This window comes from Loxodonta africana, chromosome 3 (assembly GCF_030014295.1).
Source record: "Loxodonta africana isolate mLoxAfr1 chromosome 3, mLoxAfr1.hap2, whole genome shotgun sequence".
NCBI lineage: Eukaryota > Metazoa > Chordata > Mammalia > Proboscidea > Elephantidae > Loxodonta > Loxodonta africana.
In genome coordinates this window covers 1,180,990-1,195,782 of record NC_087344.1, presented here as the reverse complement: position 1 = coordinate 1,195,782, position 14,793 = coordinate 1,180,990, and the positions used below count along the sequence as shown (strand labels likewise).

At 62.2% G+C, this 14,793-nt stretch overlaps 2 protein-coding genes across 3 annotated transcripts in view; one reads left to right on the top strand and one right to left on the bottom strand.

Moving 5' to 3' along the window:
* The first annotated feature begins 1,002 nt into the window (after nt 1-1,002).
* Nucleotides 1,003-5,621, top strand: C3H19orf25 (chromosome 3 C19orf25 homolog). The gene is made up of 2 exons (XM_003422560.4): nt 1,003-1,417; nt 3,604-5,621. Exons 1-2 carry the CDS (start codon nt 1,288-1,290, stop codon nt 3,822-3,824), a joined length of 351 nt encoding a protein of 116 aa, XP_003422608.2. The 5' UTR covers nt 1,003-1,287; the 3' UTR covers nt 3,825-5,621.
* APC2 (APC regulator of WNT signaling pathway 2) overlaps nt 5,453-14,793 on the bottom strand; it is a 24,722-nt gene continuing 15,381 nt past the window's right edge. For both annotated transcript variants that reach the window (XM_064280106.1, XM_064280105.1), the window contains exon 14: nt 5,453-13,471. In XM_064280106.1, the coding sequence (XP_064136176.1) occupies nt 8,509-13,471 (4,963 nt within the window). In that variant the 3' untranslated portion in view covers nt 5,453-8,508. The remainder of the gene's footprint in view (nt 13,472-14,793) is intronic.

Below are 14,793 nucleotides of genomic sequence, written 5' to 3'. Positions count from 1 at the left end.
GTGAAAGCTGGACGATGGATAAGGAAGACTGAAGAAGAGTTGACGCCTTTGAATTGTGGTGTTGGCCAAGAATATTGAATATACCATGGACTGCCAAAAGAACGAACAAATCTGTCTTGGAAGAAATGCAGCCCGAATGCTCCTTAGAGGCAAGGATGGTGAGACTGCGCCTCACACACTTTGGACATGTTGTCAGGAGGGATCAGTCCCTGGAAAAGTATATCATGCTTGGCAGAATACAGGGTCAGCAGAAAAGAGGAAGACCCTCAACGAGATGGATTGACAGAGTGGCAGCAATAATGGGCTCAGGCATAGCAATGATTGTAAGGATGGCACAGGACTAGGCAGTGTTTCGTTCTGTTGTGCATAGGGTTACAATGAGTTGGAACCGGCTTGATGGCACTAAAAAATAACAAAGCTTTTAAGGAGCACAAAAACGGCCAGTTGCTCTGTGTCTCGGTCTTCCAGCCCCAAGGCACCATGGAGGGTCAAGGTGATCGCCACGTGCCCATCTCTGGCCAGGTGGGGAGGAAGTCTTAGAGATTGGAAGGGGCCCCTGACCCAGGGCTGGAATGGAGATGCTGAGACGCGTCCTTGCAGCTGTGAGCCTGGTTGGCAGTTAGAGCAGCCAGCATTTATTGAGCCCCTGCTGTAAGCCAGACCCCCTGACCAGACAGTACCTGTTCTCAGGACAGCCAGGTGGGCTGGGTACCGTGCTCCCCCTTCCACTCCTATTCGACCCACACCGGGTTTACAGAACCCTGAGCCTCGGAAACGTGGTTACCCAGCTGGTGGAGCCGCGCGTCGCACTCACACCCGCCCCTCGGTCTTCCCAGCCCGGCTCCCCGCTGAGGCAGAGCTGGGGCAGCTGGAGGCTCACGTTGCCTCCTGGCGCGCGCGGCCCCTTTAAAAGGGGGCGGGGCCGAGCGGTGAGGGGCGGGCGAAAGGCGGCCTGAAGCGCGTCACGTGTTTCGAGGGGCGGGACGACGCCGACCGGAAGCGGAAGTGGCTGCTTCGTTGGCCCTGGCGCCTCGGCTGGTGCATCTGGTGACCGGCGGTGTCGTTTCGCGGGGAAACTGAGGCTGAGGTCCCGCTGGACCCTGACGTCCCCCGTGACGTGGGGTCTCGCAGACGGGAGGTCGGGGCGGGGCAGTCCCGGGGGGCGGCGCGGGGGACTGTCCCCGCAGCAGGGCTCCGGCGGGTGCGTAGGAGTTCGCGGGCGGAGGCGCGGCCGGAGCAAAGCCGAGAGGTGGACGCGCCGGTCAGCCCTCCGTCTGCCCCGCGGAGATGGGCTCCAGGGCCAAGAAGCGTGTGGTGCTGCCCACCCGCCCGGCGCCCCCCACCGTGGAGCAGATCCTGGAGGACGTGCGGGGGGCGCCGGCCACCGACCCCGTCTTCAGCGCCTTAGCCCCGGAAGGTAGGGGGAGCCCGGGCCAGGGGAGAGGGCGGCCCCGAGGCCCAGCGGCAGGGAGCAGGCACGGCCCCTGGGACCGCAGCCCTGAGTGGCAGGTCCCGGGAAGCGGGGAATGCTCCTTCCCGCTCATCCCTCTCCTGTTCTCCCAGAACACCCCAATGACTCCTCTCACCCCAATCCCCATCTCGGGTTCTGCTTCCAGGGCCCATCACCTGAGTCACTATCTGGGCACGTTCCTTCCCCTGCCTGCCTGTCCTCACTCGTCTTCGGACAGTGGTCCAGAACGGGGGGCGCCGGCCCAGAACGGGGGGCGCCGGCCCAGAACGGGGGGCGCCGGCCCAGAACGGGGGCGCCGGCCCAGAACGGGGGCGCGGGCCTAGAATAGGGGTCGCTGGCTAACTAGAGCCCATAGAAAGCTGCCTGTTTTTGTGGAGCCCCTAGGTGGTGAAAAGGTTAATGCATTTGGCTGCTAACTAAAATGCTGGAGGTTTGAGTCCACTTAGAGACGCCTCAGAAGAAAAGCCTGGCAGTCTACGTCTAAAAAATCAGCCACTGAAAACTATGAAAAAAAAAAAAAAAAAAAAGAACAGCAAAGCTATCAGGGGACATACACCAAAGCTGTAAAAAAAATGAAAAAAAACTGTAGAGCAGGGCTCTACTCTGACACACATGGAGTGTCTGTGAGTTGCCTTGGACTCCATGGCAACGGGTTTTACATAAAGTTTTATTGGCACTGGCCTTCTCCCACTCGCTTAGGTGTTATCCATGGCTCCTCCTCAGCCACAACAGCAGTGACAAGGAGTGGGGTCAGAAACCCCCCACAAATCCCGAAATATTTACCATCAGAAAAAGTTTGCCAAGCCCTGGTTTAGAAGATGGAATCAGGTCAGCAACTAAAGCGCCGGGCGCACTGGCTGTTAGGAGAATGTTGTGTTCTACTCTGTGGGGTTCATTCATTGGACAAGCTGTTACTGCATACCGGTCATGGGTCAGAGCCCTGGTGGCACAGTGGTTAAGAGCTTGGCTGCTTACCAAAAGGTCAGCAGTTTGAATCCACCAGTCGCTCCTTGGAAACCCTATGGGGCAGTTCTGCTCTGTCCTATAGGGTTGTTAGGAGTTGTAATCAGCTGGACGACAATGGGTTTTTTTTTTTTTTTTGGTTACGGGCCACACCCTGACTGAGGCTCTGGGGACATAGAGAGGAACAAAAGAGAAACAATTTAAAAGTTAGAGTCCGGTAAGGAGCCCCGGTAGCACAAAACGTTAAGCGCTTGGCTGCTCACTGAAAGGTTGGCAGTTCAAACCCACAGTCACTCGCTGAGAGAGACCTGCCAATCTGCCTCCTTAAAGATAACAGCAGCTCTGCTCAGTCATACGGGGTCGCTGTGAGTCGGAATCTACTTGAGGGCACCCAACAAGGAGGACAGGAGTGCGGAGTGGGTGACAGGTTGTAGCTTTAAATCGAGGAATCTTTGAGGAGAGCGAGAACACCGTGTGGGCGTGTGGGGGGACTCCCCCAGATATCTGTGTTGAGTGTACTATGAAGATATGCTAAATTCCCCCAACGGCTTCGCCTGTATGTCCGCTAAACTCGACACAGTGGACCCGCACCGTCCTGTACTGTAGCCGCCAGCCACACGCGGCTCCTGAAGTATGAAGTAACACTCAGTCAAATCAAGAATTCAGTTCCGCTCTCTGTCTCCCCACATTGCAAGTGCGTAAGAACCACAGGTGGCGCCTCGTCGTGGGGGGGGGGCTGGGGGTGGAGAACATTTCCGTCATCTGGAAAGTTCTGTCAAACAGAAAGTACGCCCCTCCTTCAGGGCGGCCCAAGGCCAGGGCTGAAACCCAGCGTTCCTCTGAAGCTGCATCTATTAAGTGCCTGCCGTGTGCTTGGCCCTGGGCTCAGTCTTTATAATGCGGTCCCTGGACCCCCGGGTGGTGCAGACGGTTAAGCACTCAGGTGGTAACCAAGGGGTTGGCGGTTTGGGTCCACCCAGAGGTGCCTCAGAAGAAAGGCCTGGCAGTCTCCTTCTGAAAACCAGCCACTAAAAACCCTTCAGAGCACAGTTCTCTGACACATGTGGGGTCACAGGAGTCGGAGTCAGGCAACGGCAACTGAGTTTGTCTGTTATTTCCTGGGCTCGGGTTCCTTGGCCCGCTGGCCGACTCTGCTGTCTTGTTCCCAGACTCTGCAGGCCCTGCTGGGAAGGCCGAGGACACCAAAGTGCAGCGGGAGCGGCTGTACCAGCAGAGCCAGGCCTACGTGGCTGCCAACCAGCGGCTGCAGCAGGCAGGAGAAACGCTACAGCGCAAGTGTGAAGACCTGCGACAGGCGGGTGTGGAGCTGGAGAGGGGCGTCAGCCAGGTGGCACAGACGGCGCTGCCCACGGCCACCGCCTCAGGCTGACCCACCCACCGGCTCCCTGGCCCCTGGAGGAGCAGGGAGAAGCTGGTGGTGCGTTCCAGGACACCCCCATTCCCTTCACTGGGTATGGCCCAGGCCATGGCGAGAAAGCAGAACAGCCAGCTCTCCATTTTGTGAATTATCCAGGACACATTTGTTCACATGCCGCCCGCGCCCTCCTGACCCAGCAGGCACCCGAGCACCACCCCTGGTGGAATCTCGGCCTTGCCCCGGCACAACACCCAACCCACCTCGGACACAGCCCCTCCCAGCGGGCCAGGTCAGGGCTGCTCACTGGGACCTCCGACACCACGGTCAAGTCTGTGTGGTGGCTCTGGCTCCCTGCACCGTCCTCTGTCACGTGCGCAGCCTTGGTGCTCGTGCTCTGCTGATCTGTGGGGGCACCAATTCTGGCTGCCCCAGCTTGGCCAACTTCTCATCCTTTAAGACACCTCCGCTGGGCCCCAGGCGGCTCCAGCGCTGTGCTCCGCACCCATGCCTCTGTCTGCATACGCCATCACTATCGCCTGTGGAAACGGCATTGACATGTTGGGCGCCCCAGACCAAGCTCCCCTAGCCGTGGGCGTTCAGAAGGTGCCAAGCTTGGCTCTTCACGGCAGTGGTCACTGTGGCCCCACAGAGCCCCTGTGTCATGGGCATCCCCCCTTCCCCCCAGCTGCCTGTGTGGGTGCTGATGGCTCAAGGTGCCCTGGCCCTAAGGGGTGCCCAGCCAGGTTTGCTTCTCCCTGTCTCCAACTGTCAGGGGGACAGACACCCACCCCCTTGTCTGCAGATGGGAATGATCGTCCCTGAGTGCTGATCATGACCCAGAGCTCCTGGTGGGGTCAGCTCTGCCCCCTGACCCACCCCAGAGCCCTCCCTGCCTTCTGTATTTTCCCTCCATAAACCCACACACTGGACCCTGCTCTTGGGCTCTGCTTCTGGGGACCTGACCTGAGACTTGTACTCAGTGAACACAGTCACTTTGGAATCTTGGAGAAGCAGCACTCCAATGGACGGAGCTATGTGGGAGAAGCTGTGGGTCTGAGCTGTGTAGGGGGTGGACTGTACTGGGCGCTGTTGCCCCTCCTGTGGCTGCAGGTGGCTGGAGGCTGCTCCCTGCTCTGGATGGCAGAGCTGCCTCACGTGGACGCCTGTTATTTTATAGTCCCCTCCCCCGGGGGCGGGCTGAAGCCAGTGACTGACAGATATGGGGGGATGAAATCTGGCCCGAGACCCATGGTGGAGGTAACTCCTGGGTGCAGTTCATACTCCAGGGCTCCCGTGGGATCAGGCTGAGGCTGCCTAGCTCCTTTCCTTCTCATCCCACTTCCCTTCTCCCAAAGCACCCCAATAAATCCTGTCACCTGAATCTGCTCCTTGGGCTCTACTTCTAGGACCCCACCTAAGACAGGGATAAAACCACCAACGAGTAAGGACTTGACAGTGTCTGGCATACAGCAGGTACCCATAACGTTGTCTTTGGTGACCCACGGGCAGAGGGTCACGCACCCCCCAGCGGCCTGGACAGCTTTCCGCCGCAGGGTACCCACTCACCGTGCCAGGAAGCGGCCCGAGGACTGAGGCTAGGGCAGCCACTGCTCACTGCAGTTGACCGTGGTGGACTCTGCTTCTAGGTACCTAGGTCTCAGTGAAGCGTTCACACCTGGCCGGTGAACAGGATGGTAGGTGCAGTGGAATTCACCCAACCCCGCCCTCTGCCGGTCGTGTGAACAAACAGGTCTGAGAAGTCAGGACTGGCGGTCGATTCAACAGCGTGTTTATTAAAGGTGCATAGGAGTCTGTGTCCACGCTGCCTGGTCCTTCAGCCAGACACGGGGCTGGACACGTAGGGGCAGAGGGCTGCGGTGCTATTTACATGTTTAATACTGCGTGGGCACCCGGTGTGGTGGTGGCAGGTTGGGGAAGCAAACCAGAGACAAACCAGGAGTAGGTGGGAGTGCTGGGGCTGCCACGCCAGGGCGGTGGGTGGGGTGAGGTATGTGTCCATTCAGATGGGCTGTGTGGGGGCGCGTTGCCGTAAATTCAGCACCCAACTGGTGTGGGTCACAGGGAGGCGTCTAGCTGGTGGTGGATTATGGGGGCCCTGTCTGTTGGCCTTCGAGACGAGGTAACTGGCTTGGGGTGCTAGGGACACCAGGCCCCACCTCCTGGCCCAGAAACCTCAGGTTCTAAGCTCCCCTGGCTGGTACCCCTTCAGCCAGGACCTGCAGGGGATATTTGGTGCCCCATGGTGGTACCAAGGTTTGATGGGAGACCATCGTTTTGTTTCTAGGACTTTGGTTCCTCAGTCCCCACCTTGGGGTTGATTGTCCGCAGACCACGACCCCCCATCTCCCGCAGAAGTTCCCCTACCCCGTGTGGGCTGGACTGAGGTATGGCTGTGCCCACTGCTGGGACACAGAGAAGGCAAGGGTGACCACCGGGCATGGCATGGGACAGCGCGCGGCTGGCGGGAGGGATGCACCCCCGGCACAGGCAGCGAGGACAGGGAGTGTGTGGAAGTGGCCAGCAGCCGTGAGCAGCACCGTTGGGCCTTGGGCTCCAGGTGCCTGTCCCTGCTCTGCTCGCCCAAGAGGTAGTGCTGGGAGTGCCCCCACGGCCCACGTGGGGAGACCGAGGCACCGTGCGGCAGAGCGTCATGGGTCTCACAGTGAGTGGCCCGCTCTCCTCCCCGTGGTCCCCTCCTGATCCTCCAACTGAGTGCAAGGGCCTCAGGCCCTTCCCTGCCTCCGGGGGTGGGGGGACAACAACCAGCAGTCCATGAACCCCAACACCACAAAGACCCCCTGCAGGGGACACTGAGGCCCAGGGGTGTCTGAGGCCCATCCTGTCCTCAGGAGACAGATATCATTCTTTGTTAGGCCCTGCCCAACCTCAGGAACCCTGGACATCACCCTGGGGACCCCACCCTGCTTGGCTGTGCCCTTCATTCACACACACCCTGACTCAATCTCCCCAAACCCCCTGGAAGCTAAGGCGGCCATGGCCACGCAGGGAAGGAGTGTTTCGTACAGCCAAGAGCCGCTAGCTGGCTTGGTGTCCAGACATCATCCCCCTTGGTGGCCATTCCTAGTCGTGGCCATCCAGCCTGCAGTCCCCTGTGGCTTAGCCCTGAGGATGACACCTGTCATGGAGCCCACAGCATCCAGGGTAGGATCTGGGATCATGCCGCTGTCAGGGTGGAGAACATTCTGCTGGTGACCCCTCAGCTCTGGATCTGTGCCTCCTCCCACCCAAGTGTCACAGCCAGGCCCTGTGTCTCAATGGAAGAGGCCATCCCGGATCCACTCTCTTCCCACTGGGTCCCTGGCCTTGGCCCTGCTTGTGCTGGGGTCGGAGGGCTGACAGGGTGCTGTGGTCCAGGAGCAGGGTCCTCCTGAGCAACCTCCCCTGAAGCAGCGCCTAATAAGCTAACTCTCAAAACCATGGTCCCTCCTTCCAGAAAAAGGGCGAGAACGCGCTCTCTGCAAGGTGGCTGTGACAGCAGACCCAGTTTTTGCAAAGAGCAGTCCCTTCTGGAACTTTCTAGAATCCTGCAGAAAAGAGGTCGCCAGATCCTTCTGCAGGAAGAGGCTCCTGTGAGGCCCCAGAGCTGTGTCCTCGGGCAGAGACCCTGCACACACCCACTGTGCCCAAGAGCCCTGCGTTCAGTCTGGTTGCCCCGGTCATGGATGGGACTCAGCACCACACTGCGCTTTCCTGAGGAGAGGCCGCCACTAGGGGTTCCACAGCCTCCAGGACTTCACAAATCCATAAATGAAGACCGAGCGGAGAAGAAAAACAAGGGGATCAGAGGCACCCCTGCTCCCTAAATGGGAGCCCATCCTGCCGAGCAGAGGGTCCCAGAGGGGCCCTACAGGGCTGTCCCAGCCCACTGCCCATCGCAGAGGACAATCCCCATCCTGTTGGCCTTGGGGTCACCCCAGCTGGCTCGGCGTGTCAACCTGGTCTTTATCATTCTCCACACCCAAGCCCTCTGGGGTCTCCACACCCGCCTCTCTCTCCCTTTCCAGGGGTGCACAGGGCCAGGGTGTGTGGGAGCCCCTCCTCTCTTGTCCCCCAAGCCCACCAGCACCTTCCAGGGCGCTCCAGCCCCCTGACTTCCCTGTCTGGGGGTTGTCCTTCTGTGGGGCTCTGCTGCACCCCGCATCCCGCGCCAGAGCTAAGAACACAAGCAAACAAACCCACAAAGCCCTCATTAACAAATTACCCGGCGGCGTAATTACACACGCAGTAATTACAGGCTCTGGGTGCACGACACCCAGCTGGCAGGCTCCCCAGCACTGTCCCGTCGCCGATGCGGTCCTCTCCCCTGCGGTGGGCAGTCCCGGGGATCCAACAGCCCTTCAGAAGGGCCCCCACGTCCTGAGAGCGGAAGGGACTAGCTCAAGGTCCCAGTGGTCCCCTGCCGCCCCATCTCCCAGCCTGAGCTGGGCGGTGGTCTCCTCCGTCTGTGCCCCCGGGCCGACCGGAGATCGCAGGCCCCGTTCCTCCTGCAGCCCCCGCGGCAGAAGCGAGCATATAGGCGGAAGCTGTGAGAACCAGAGTGAGGGAAGCGGGGCTCCAAGGGCGGGGCCGCCGGGGAGCATCTGCAGAGCGGGCCCACAGCCGCGGGACCAGGCCGCAGGGCCGGGAGAGAATGCTCCAGAAGGCCAGCCTAGGGCTATTCCAGGAGGCCAGCCGGGGCAGTGGCGGGGGCCTTCTCCACCGCCGAGTCGGGCGTGGTCGCAGCAGCCATGGGGCTGGGTACGTAATTGAAGGGGGGCACCCGGGCGGAGCGGCTGGGCGAGCCGTGGCGGCTGGCGGGGAAGCCTCCCGCGGGGACACCTAGGCCCTCGTGCGCAAAGGGGACGGCTGGGGGCGCCTTGGACGGACTGGGTCTGTCCACGTCGCTGCCAAGGGGTCCTGGGCCGCTGGCCGGGCTCTGGGGGGGCTCTCGGCTCTCCAGGCTTGGGGAGGTGCTGGAGTTGGTCTTGGTGGTCGCGAAGTCCTCGGTCTGAACCACGGCGTCACTGGTCTTGCGCGGCGGTGGGGGACTCCCCGGGATCCCCTCAGGCGCGGCAGCGCCCCCCAGTGGCAGGGCAGAGGCCGGCAGCGTGCTGCGCAGAATGTGTGGCACGTCCTCGTCGCGGATGCGCCGCCACGTGCTGCCCGGCGCGGCCACCCTGGGCAGGGCCCGGGCCTCGCTGTCGCTGCCGCGGCGGACGGTGTCGGCCGGGGTCGAGGGGCCGGGCGCAACGGGCCCGCGGGCCACGCTGATGTGCGGCAGCGACGCGTAGCGCCGGACTGCCTCGGGCCGTGGGGCCGGAGTGCGCACCGGCAGGCGGCTCGGGCTCTCGGAGCTGGTGCGCCGGGGCGGCCGCGCGGTGGGGCCGGGCCCAGGGCGGCTGGCAGGGGTGCGCGCCGGGGCCGGGGCCTTCCGGGGGGCCACGCGGAGTTCGTCGCAGCGCGAGGAGCAGAGGAAGACGGCGGGCAGCGCAGGGCGGCCGCGGCGGGGCGAGCTGGCCTGCGGGGTTCCCGGGGCCTCGGTCGGGGCCAGCTCCGCGCGGCGGCGGCGCGCCAGGCCAGGTGACTCCTTGATGAAGGTCAGCTGCCGCCGGAAGCCCGAGCGCTCCGAGGACTCGCTGCCGCTGGAGCGCGCCGAGGCCACGCGCACCAAGCCCAGGCGACCCCCGTGCGTGCCCGCGCCACCCTCGGTGCCCGCCCGCCCACGGGGACCCAGCTCCCGCACGGTCCTGGCGAGTGGCGGGGGCGCGCGGCGCGCCGGCTTCTGCATGAACGGGATGCGCACGGGCGATTTCTGTGTCTTGTGAGCCTTGGCCAGCAGCGCGCGCGTCGGCGTCTTAGGCCCCGGCAAGGAGGCCCCGGGCCCGGGCAGGGGCCCCGGCGGGGCGCTCTGGGGGCCCTTCCTGGGCGGCGGCGGGGCGGCGGAGGAGCTCTGCGATGAGCCGGGTGAGGGGGTCTTGGCCAGGCGCGCGGGCGGCGTGGCGCTCCTCTGCAGGGGGCTGCGCAGCGCCAGCTCCGAGATCTTGCCGGGCCGGTGCAGGCTGCGGGAACGCTGTTGCCCGGAGCCAGGAGTTAGGGTTCGGGCGGCTGGCTGCGCGGGGCTTGGGGGCTCTGTCTTCCGCGGGGCGACACGGGGTCCGGGCGCGCCTCTAAGCTGTCCCCGGGGTGTTGGGGTTGGCATGTAGATGACCGTCCGTCCCCTCAGCACGGCTGGTACGCCGGACACCGCCTTCTGAGCGCCGCGCGGCTGCTCGGGGCCACTGCGATCAAACACGGCCCGTCTCTCCTGCCGTCCTGCGCTGACCGCCTGGCCCTCCGCCCGAGGTCGCCGCCGCTTCCTGTCTGTGTTGGGCGCTGATGTGTAGGACGGAACCGAGTCGGACTTGGCCTCCTGGGTGGCCGCCGCGGCTGCCGCCTGGTGCAACCAGGTGACGATGGAGTTGGCGCCCTCCTGGATGGCCCGCCACTCGACGCTGTCCAGGTCCGAAGCACCGCGGTCCGAGCCCGCAGCCTCCTCCCCACGCTCCCGGGCCGCCTCAGCGCATGGCTGGGCTGGTCGGGGCTTCTGCCGCTGGGACCCAGACGCTGGGGTCCGGCGTCTGGGCATGGCCGAGCTGATGCAGCTCCGCAGCATCTCCTCCTCGGCCCGCGGGCTGGGTGACCCGCCACCATGCCCACTGGCCACATCTGAGTTCTTGCCGACTGCTGAGCCCTGGCCGTGGGGCTGGCCAGCTGTCTGCTCCGGCTCTGGCTCGCTCAGGGAGCTGACGGAGGAGCTCAGCGAGTAGCAGGGTGGGGTCTCATCCACAATGAGGCTGGGGTGTGCCCGGGGGGGTGGCAGGGCAGGTGGCGCAGCTTTAGGTGGAGCTTTGGGCACGGCCTTGGGTACAGCCTTCCTGCCTACCTGGCGCTCTGTCTTCAGGGCCCGGGGGATGGCAGAGGCCCGCCGCGGAGGTTTGGCTGCTGTGGCTGGCTTCTCATCATCAGAGTCATTGTAGAAGCAGTACACAGCCTCCTCGGTGGGCGTGGTGAGGCACAGTGACTGCAGCCCACCATCTCCACGTGCCCGGCCTGGGCAAGGCCCATCTTGGTCTGAGCGGGCACTGGGGGGACGGCCAAGGGGCAGCTCCAGGCCTGCCCGGCTCCTGCTCTTTCCACGGGCTTGCTCCATATTCTGGCTGACGCCCCCTGCCCTGTACTGCTGCCCAGAAGTCTGCCTGGAGGAGGTGGAACGGCCAGCCGGTGTCTGCCTGTCCTGCCGCCCTCCGGGCCGATCCCGGGGGGGCCCCTGAAGCGTCTCGTCGCTAAGTGAGGCTGTGCTGGAGAAGTTGACAGGTGTGCCCTCGGGCGAGTCACTGCCGGAGTCGTCCTCTCGGGCCGGGGCAGGCACCAGCATGTACACGGGCACCGGCAGCGCCCTGTGGCGGCCAGACACCAGTGCCGAGGCCACCTTTCGCACCCGGGCAGGCACAGCAGTGCCGAGGCAGGCCCGCAGCAGATCCAGCTCTGTGTCAGCGGTGGTGGTGGCAGTGGAGGGCGTGCAGGCACGGGGGGCTGTGGGCGCTGGGCCCTCCAGCCGTGCTCCCGTCTCGTCCGGCCGGCGGTGCCCCGCAAAGCCCCCGCGCTCAGGCCGGGCAGGTGGCAGCAGGCGCAGCTCCACGTCCTGCTGCACGTAGTGCTCATACGGGGGCAGCGCGCTCAGGCTGGAGGCGCACGAGAAGTCCTCGCCTGGCTTCTCCACCGTGAAGCGCACGCTGCCGGCATCCAGCTCCGACGGCAGGCGGCAGCGCTCGCGGCAGTCGGCGATGTCCAGAAAGCGCTTCACATAGCTCTCCCACTGCAGGCAGAACTGGCTGGTGCCCCCACTGCGCTCACCCGGGCCAGGCCCCGCGGCTGGGGGCGTCTTGCTGCGGCTGGGGGGCATGGTCTGCCCGGGGCTGTCGGGCAGCTCGCTGGGGCTGACTGTGCCGCTGCCCAACCCGCTGCAGGGCTCGCTGGGCACCGAGCTGGCGATGGAGGGGCTCCCGAAGCTGCCCAGCGAGCTGACTGAACTGCACCGGCTCAGCACCAGTGGCGTCTCCTGCACGTAGTTCTCTGAGGAGCTTGACGGTGTGGCGTCCTCCGTGCCCAGGCCTCGGCCACGGCCCCGCCGGGGCGCTGGGATGGCCACAGGCAGCGAGGCCTCTGGCACCCGCCACGTGATGCCTGCTGCCGCCTCACCAGGGCCAGCCTCCTCGAGTGCTTCCAGGGATGAGTCGCTGTCTTCTAGGTCACCACCCTCACTGGGGCCTGGGCGCCCGGCCGAGGACAGCGAGGACAGGGAACTGCAGCGGGACAGGCAGAGCGGCGCCCCATCCCCTGCAGTGAGTGTGGGTGGCGTCTCAGACGCAGGGCCCTCGGCTGGCAGCCAGGCCTGTGTGCGTGCAGCTGGCACGGCCCCCGCCTTGGCCATGCCCTCAAGCAGCGGCACGTGTTGGTAGGTGGGTGACAGCTTAATGGTGCGCACGCGGGCGTCAGCAGACTCTCGGGCTGGGGGCTCTACCCGGCTGACCAGAGGGTCCAGGTCCAGCCGGCCAGGCCGTGCAGGCCCACATGGGGGGTCCTCGCGGTGCTCGGCCAGCGCGGCCAGTGGGCAGGGCCGCATGTGCTCACGAGGGCAGTAGCCATCGCTGGTGCTGCCGCTGTTGAGACTGTCATTGGACAGGCTGGCATGCGCCGCCTTGAGCCGCAGCAGCGGGTGGGCCCGGCTGCCCGCCTCCCGCCGAGCCCCCTCGGGCCCCCGGCCAGGCGAGCAGGATTGGGCGCGGCCCTCGCGAGGTGGCAACGGGGCCTCCTGCCCAGGGTCCCCTGCTGAGCTGAGGCTGAAGCTGTCGTCGGATGAGGTGTGCAGAGCCGAAATGTCTTCCACCAGCCGGTCAATGCGAGCCACAGCCAGCGCCAGTCTGGCCTTGGCCGCTACGGCCACCTCCCCGCTGCCCACCTCCTTGTCAGGCTCTGGGCCGCGCCGGGGGGGCGAGGTACGGGCCAGGGCCTGGCCCTGCAGAAAGGGGCTGCCCAGGAAGAGGGACAGCACGGCCGGGCTGGGGGCCTCAGTGGTGGCGCTGGCCCCGGCAGCCAGGGAGGGGGCGTCGTCGTCGTCGAAGCAGCCCGAATCCGAGGCATAGTCCTGCGCCAGCCCGTCCAGGTGCCGCAGGGGTGCCAGTGGCTTCTTGGCGGCAGGCGCGGGCTCAGGCAGCCCCTCCTTGTCCAAGTGGTCCAGCGCCTGTGCCAGGTGCCGGGCTTCCAGCTCAGCCTCCAGCGCCCTTTGTTTGCGCACATACAGGCTGGGCACACAGGCGCCTGGCGACACCGCCGTGGCTGCCGCCTGGTACTTGGTGGGCCGATGGGCCAGCAAGTTGCGCAGGGCGGCTGCGCTGCCCATGGCAATCATCTTGTGCTTGGAGTGAACCAGGTTGCGAAGCATGCCCACAGCGCCCAGGTCCCAGAGCAGCTCCTGGTCGCGGGGGCTGCGGGCTGACAAGTTCCAGAGTGTGCCGCAGGCATTGCTGACGATGGTCAGACTGTGTGATGTCAGGTGCTGGAGCAGCGTCTGCAGGCAGTTGTGGTCGCGAAGCACCTGCCTGGGGGCGGGGGTCGAGGGGAAGGACGGGTCACCCACAGCTCCTGCCATCCCCGTCTCACACCTGCCAACCCCATCCCAAGAGGGCGGTCAGATTGAGCAAGTAAAAGGTGGGATGACAGGTTAAGCTGGAATTCCAGATACACAGGTATCATGGTTTAGAATAAGTATATCCCAAACACTGAACGGGATTGACTTATACTAAAGGAATTTATTTTTTAGCAAAGAATAAATATTATTTATCTATTCATATTATTTAATAAACACTACCTTATTTTGGGAAACCCCGGTGATGTGGTGGTTAAGTGCTACAGCTGCTAACCAAGAGGATGGCAGTTCAAATCCACCAGGTGCTCCTTGGAAACTCTATGGGGCAGCTCTACTCTGTCCTATAGGGTCGCGATGAGTCGGAATCCACTCAACGGCAGTGGGCTTAGTTTTTTTTTTGGACCTTGTTTTGAAAATTAAGTATTACTATTTCGGAGTCCTGGTGGCACAGTAGTTATGAGGGCAGGCTGCTAACTAAACGGTCGGCAGTTCGAATCCACCAATCACTCCTCGGAAACCCCATGGGGCATTTCTACTCTACAGTGGGTTTGAGTTTTTGCTTTAGTTGTTAATATTTTATGAGCAAATTTTTAATATAAGCAACAAAACAGTAAAAATAATTAAATTTTATAAGTAATACATATCTGTTATTAATATAATTTAGTAAATACTATTTTAATAAATATTGATTGTAATAGTTAAGATTTTAATGTAAGTATGCCAGAATAAAAAAAAAAAACATTGCCATTGAGTCAATTCCGACATATAGCGACCCCACAGGACAGGGTAGAACTGCCCCATAGGGTTTCAAAGGAGAGGCCTGTGGACTTGAACTGCTGACCTCTTGGTTAGCAGCTGAGCTCTTAACCACTATGCCACCAGGGCTCCAAAATAAGTGTATGAGCACTAAAATAAGTAAATTTTATTTATTTTTATACTTATCAATAGTGTAATTTAAGAGAATAAATATTTGAGTTATTTTAATAATTGTATCAAGTATTAAAAATGGATAAATTTAATAAATACAAAATATTTATTATGCTTAATGCTCAGTAAATACAATTTATTATAATGTTTGTTAGGTGCCATCAAGTCAGTACCAACTCATGGCGACCCTACGTACAACAGAAGGAAACACCGTCCAGAGCTGTTCCATCCTCACACTCATTGCTATGTTTGTGTCCATTATTGCAGTCATTTTGTCAGCCCATCTTGTTGAGCGTTGTCTTCTTTTTCACTGACCCTCCACTTTACCAAGCAGGATGTCTTCTCCAG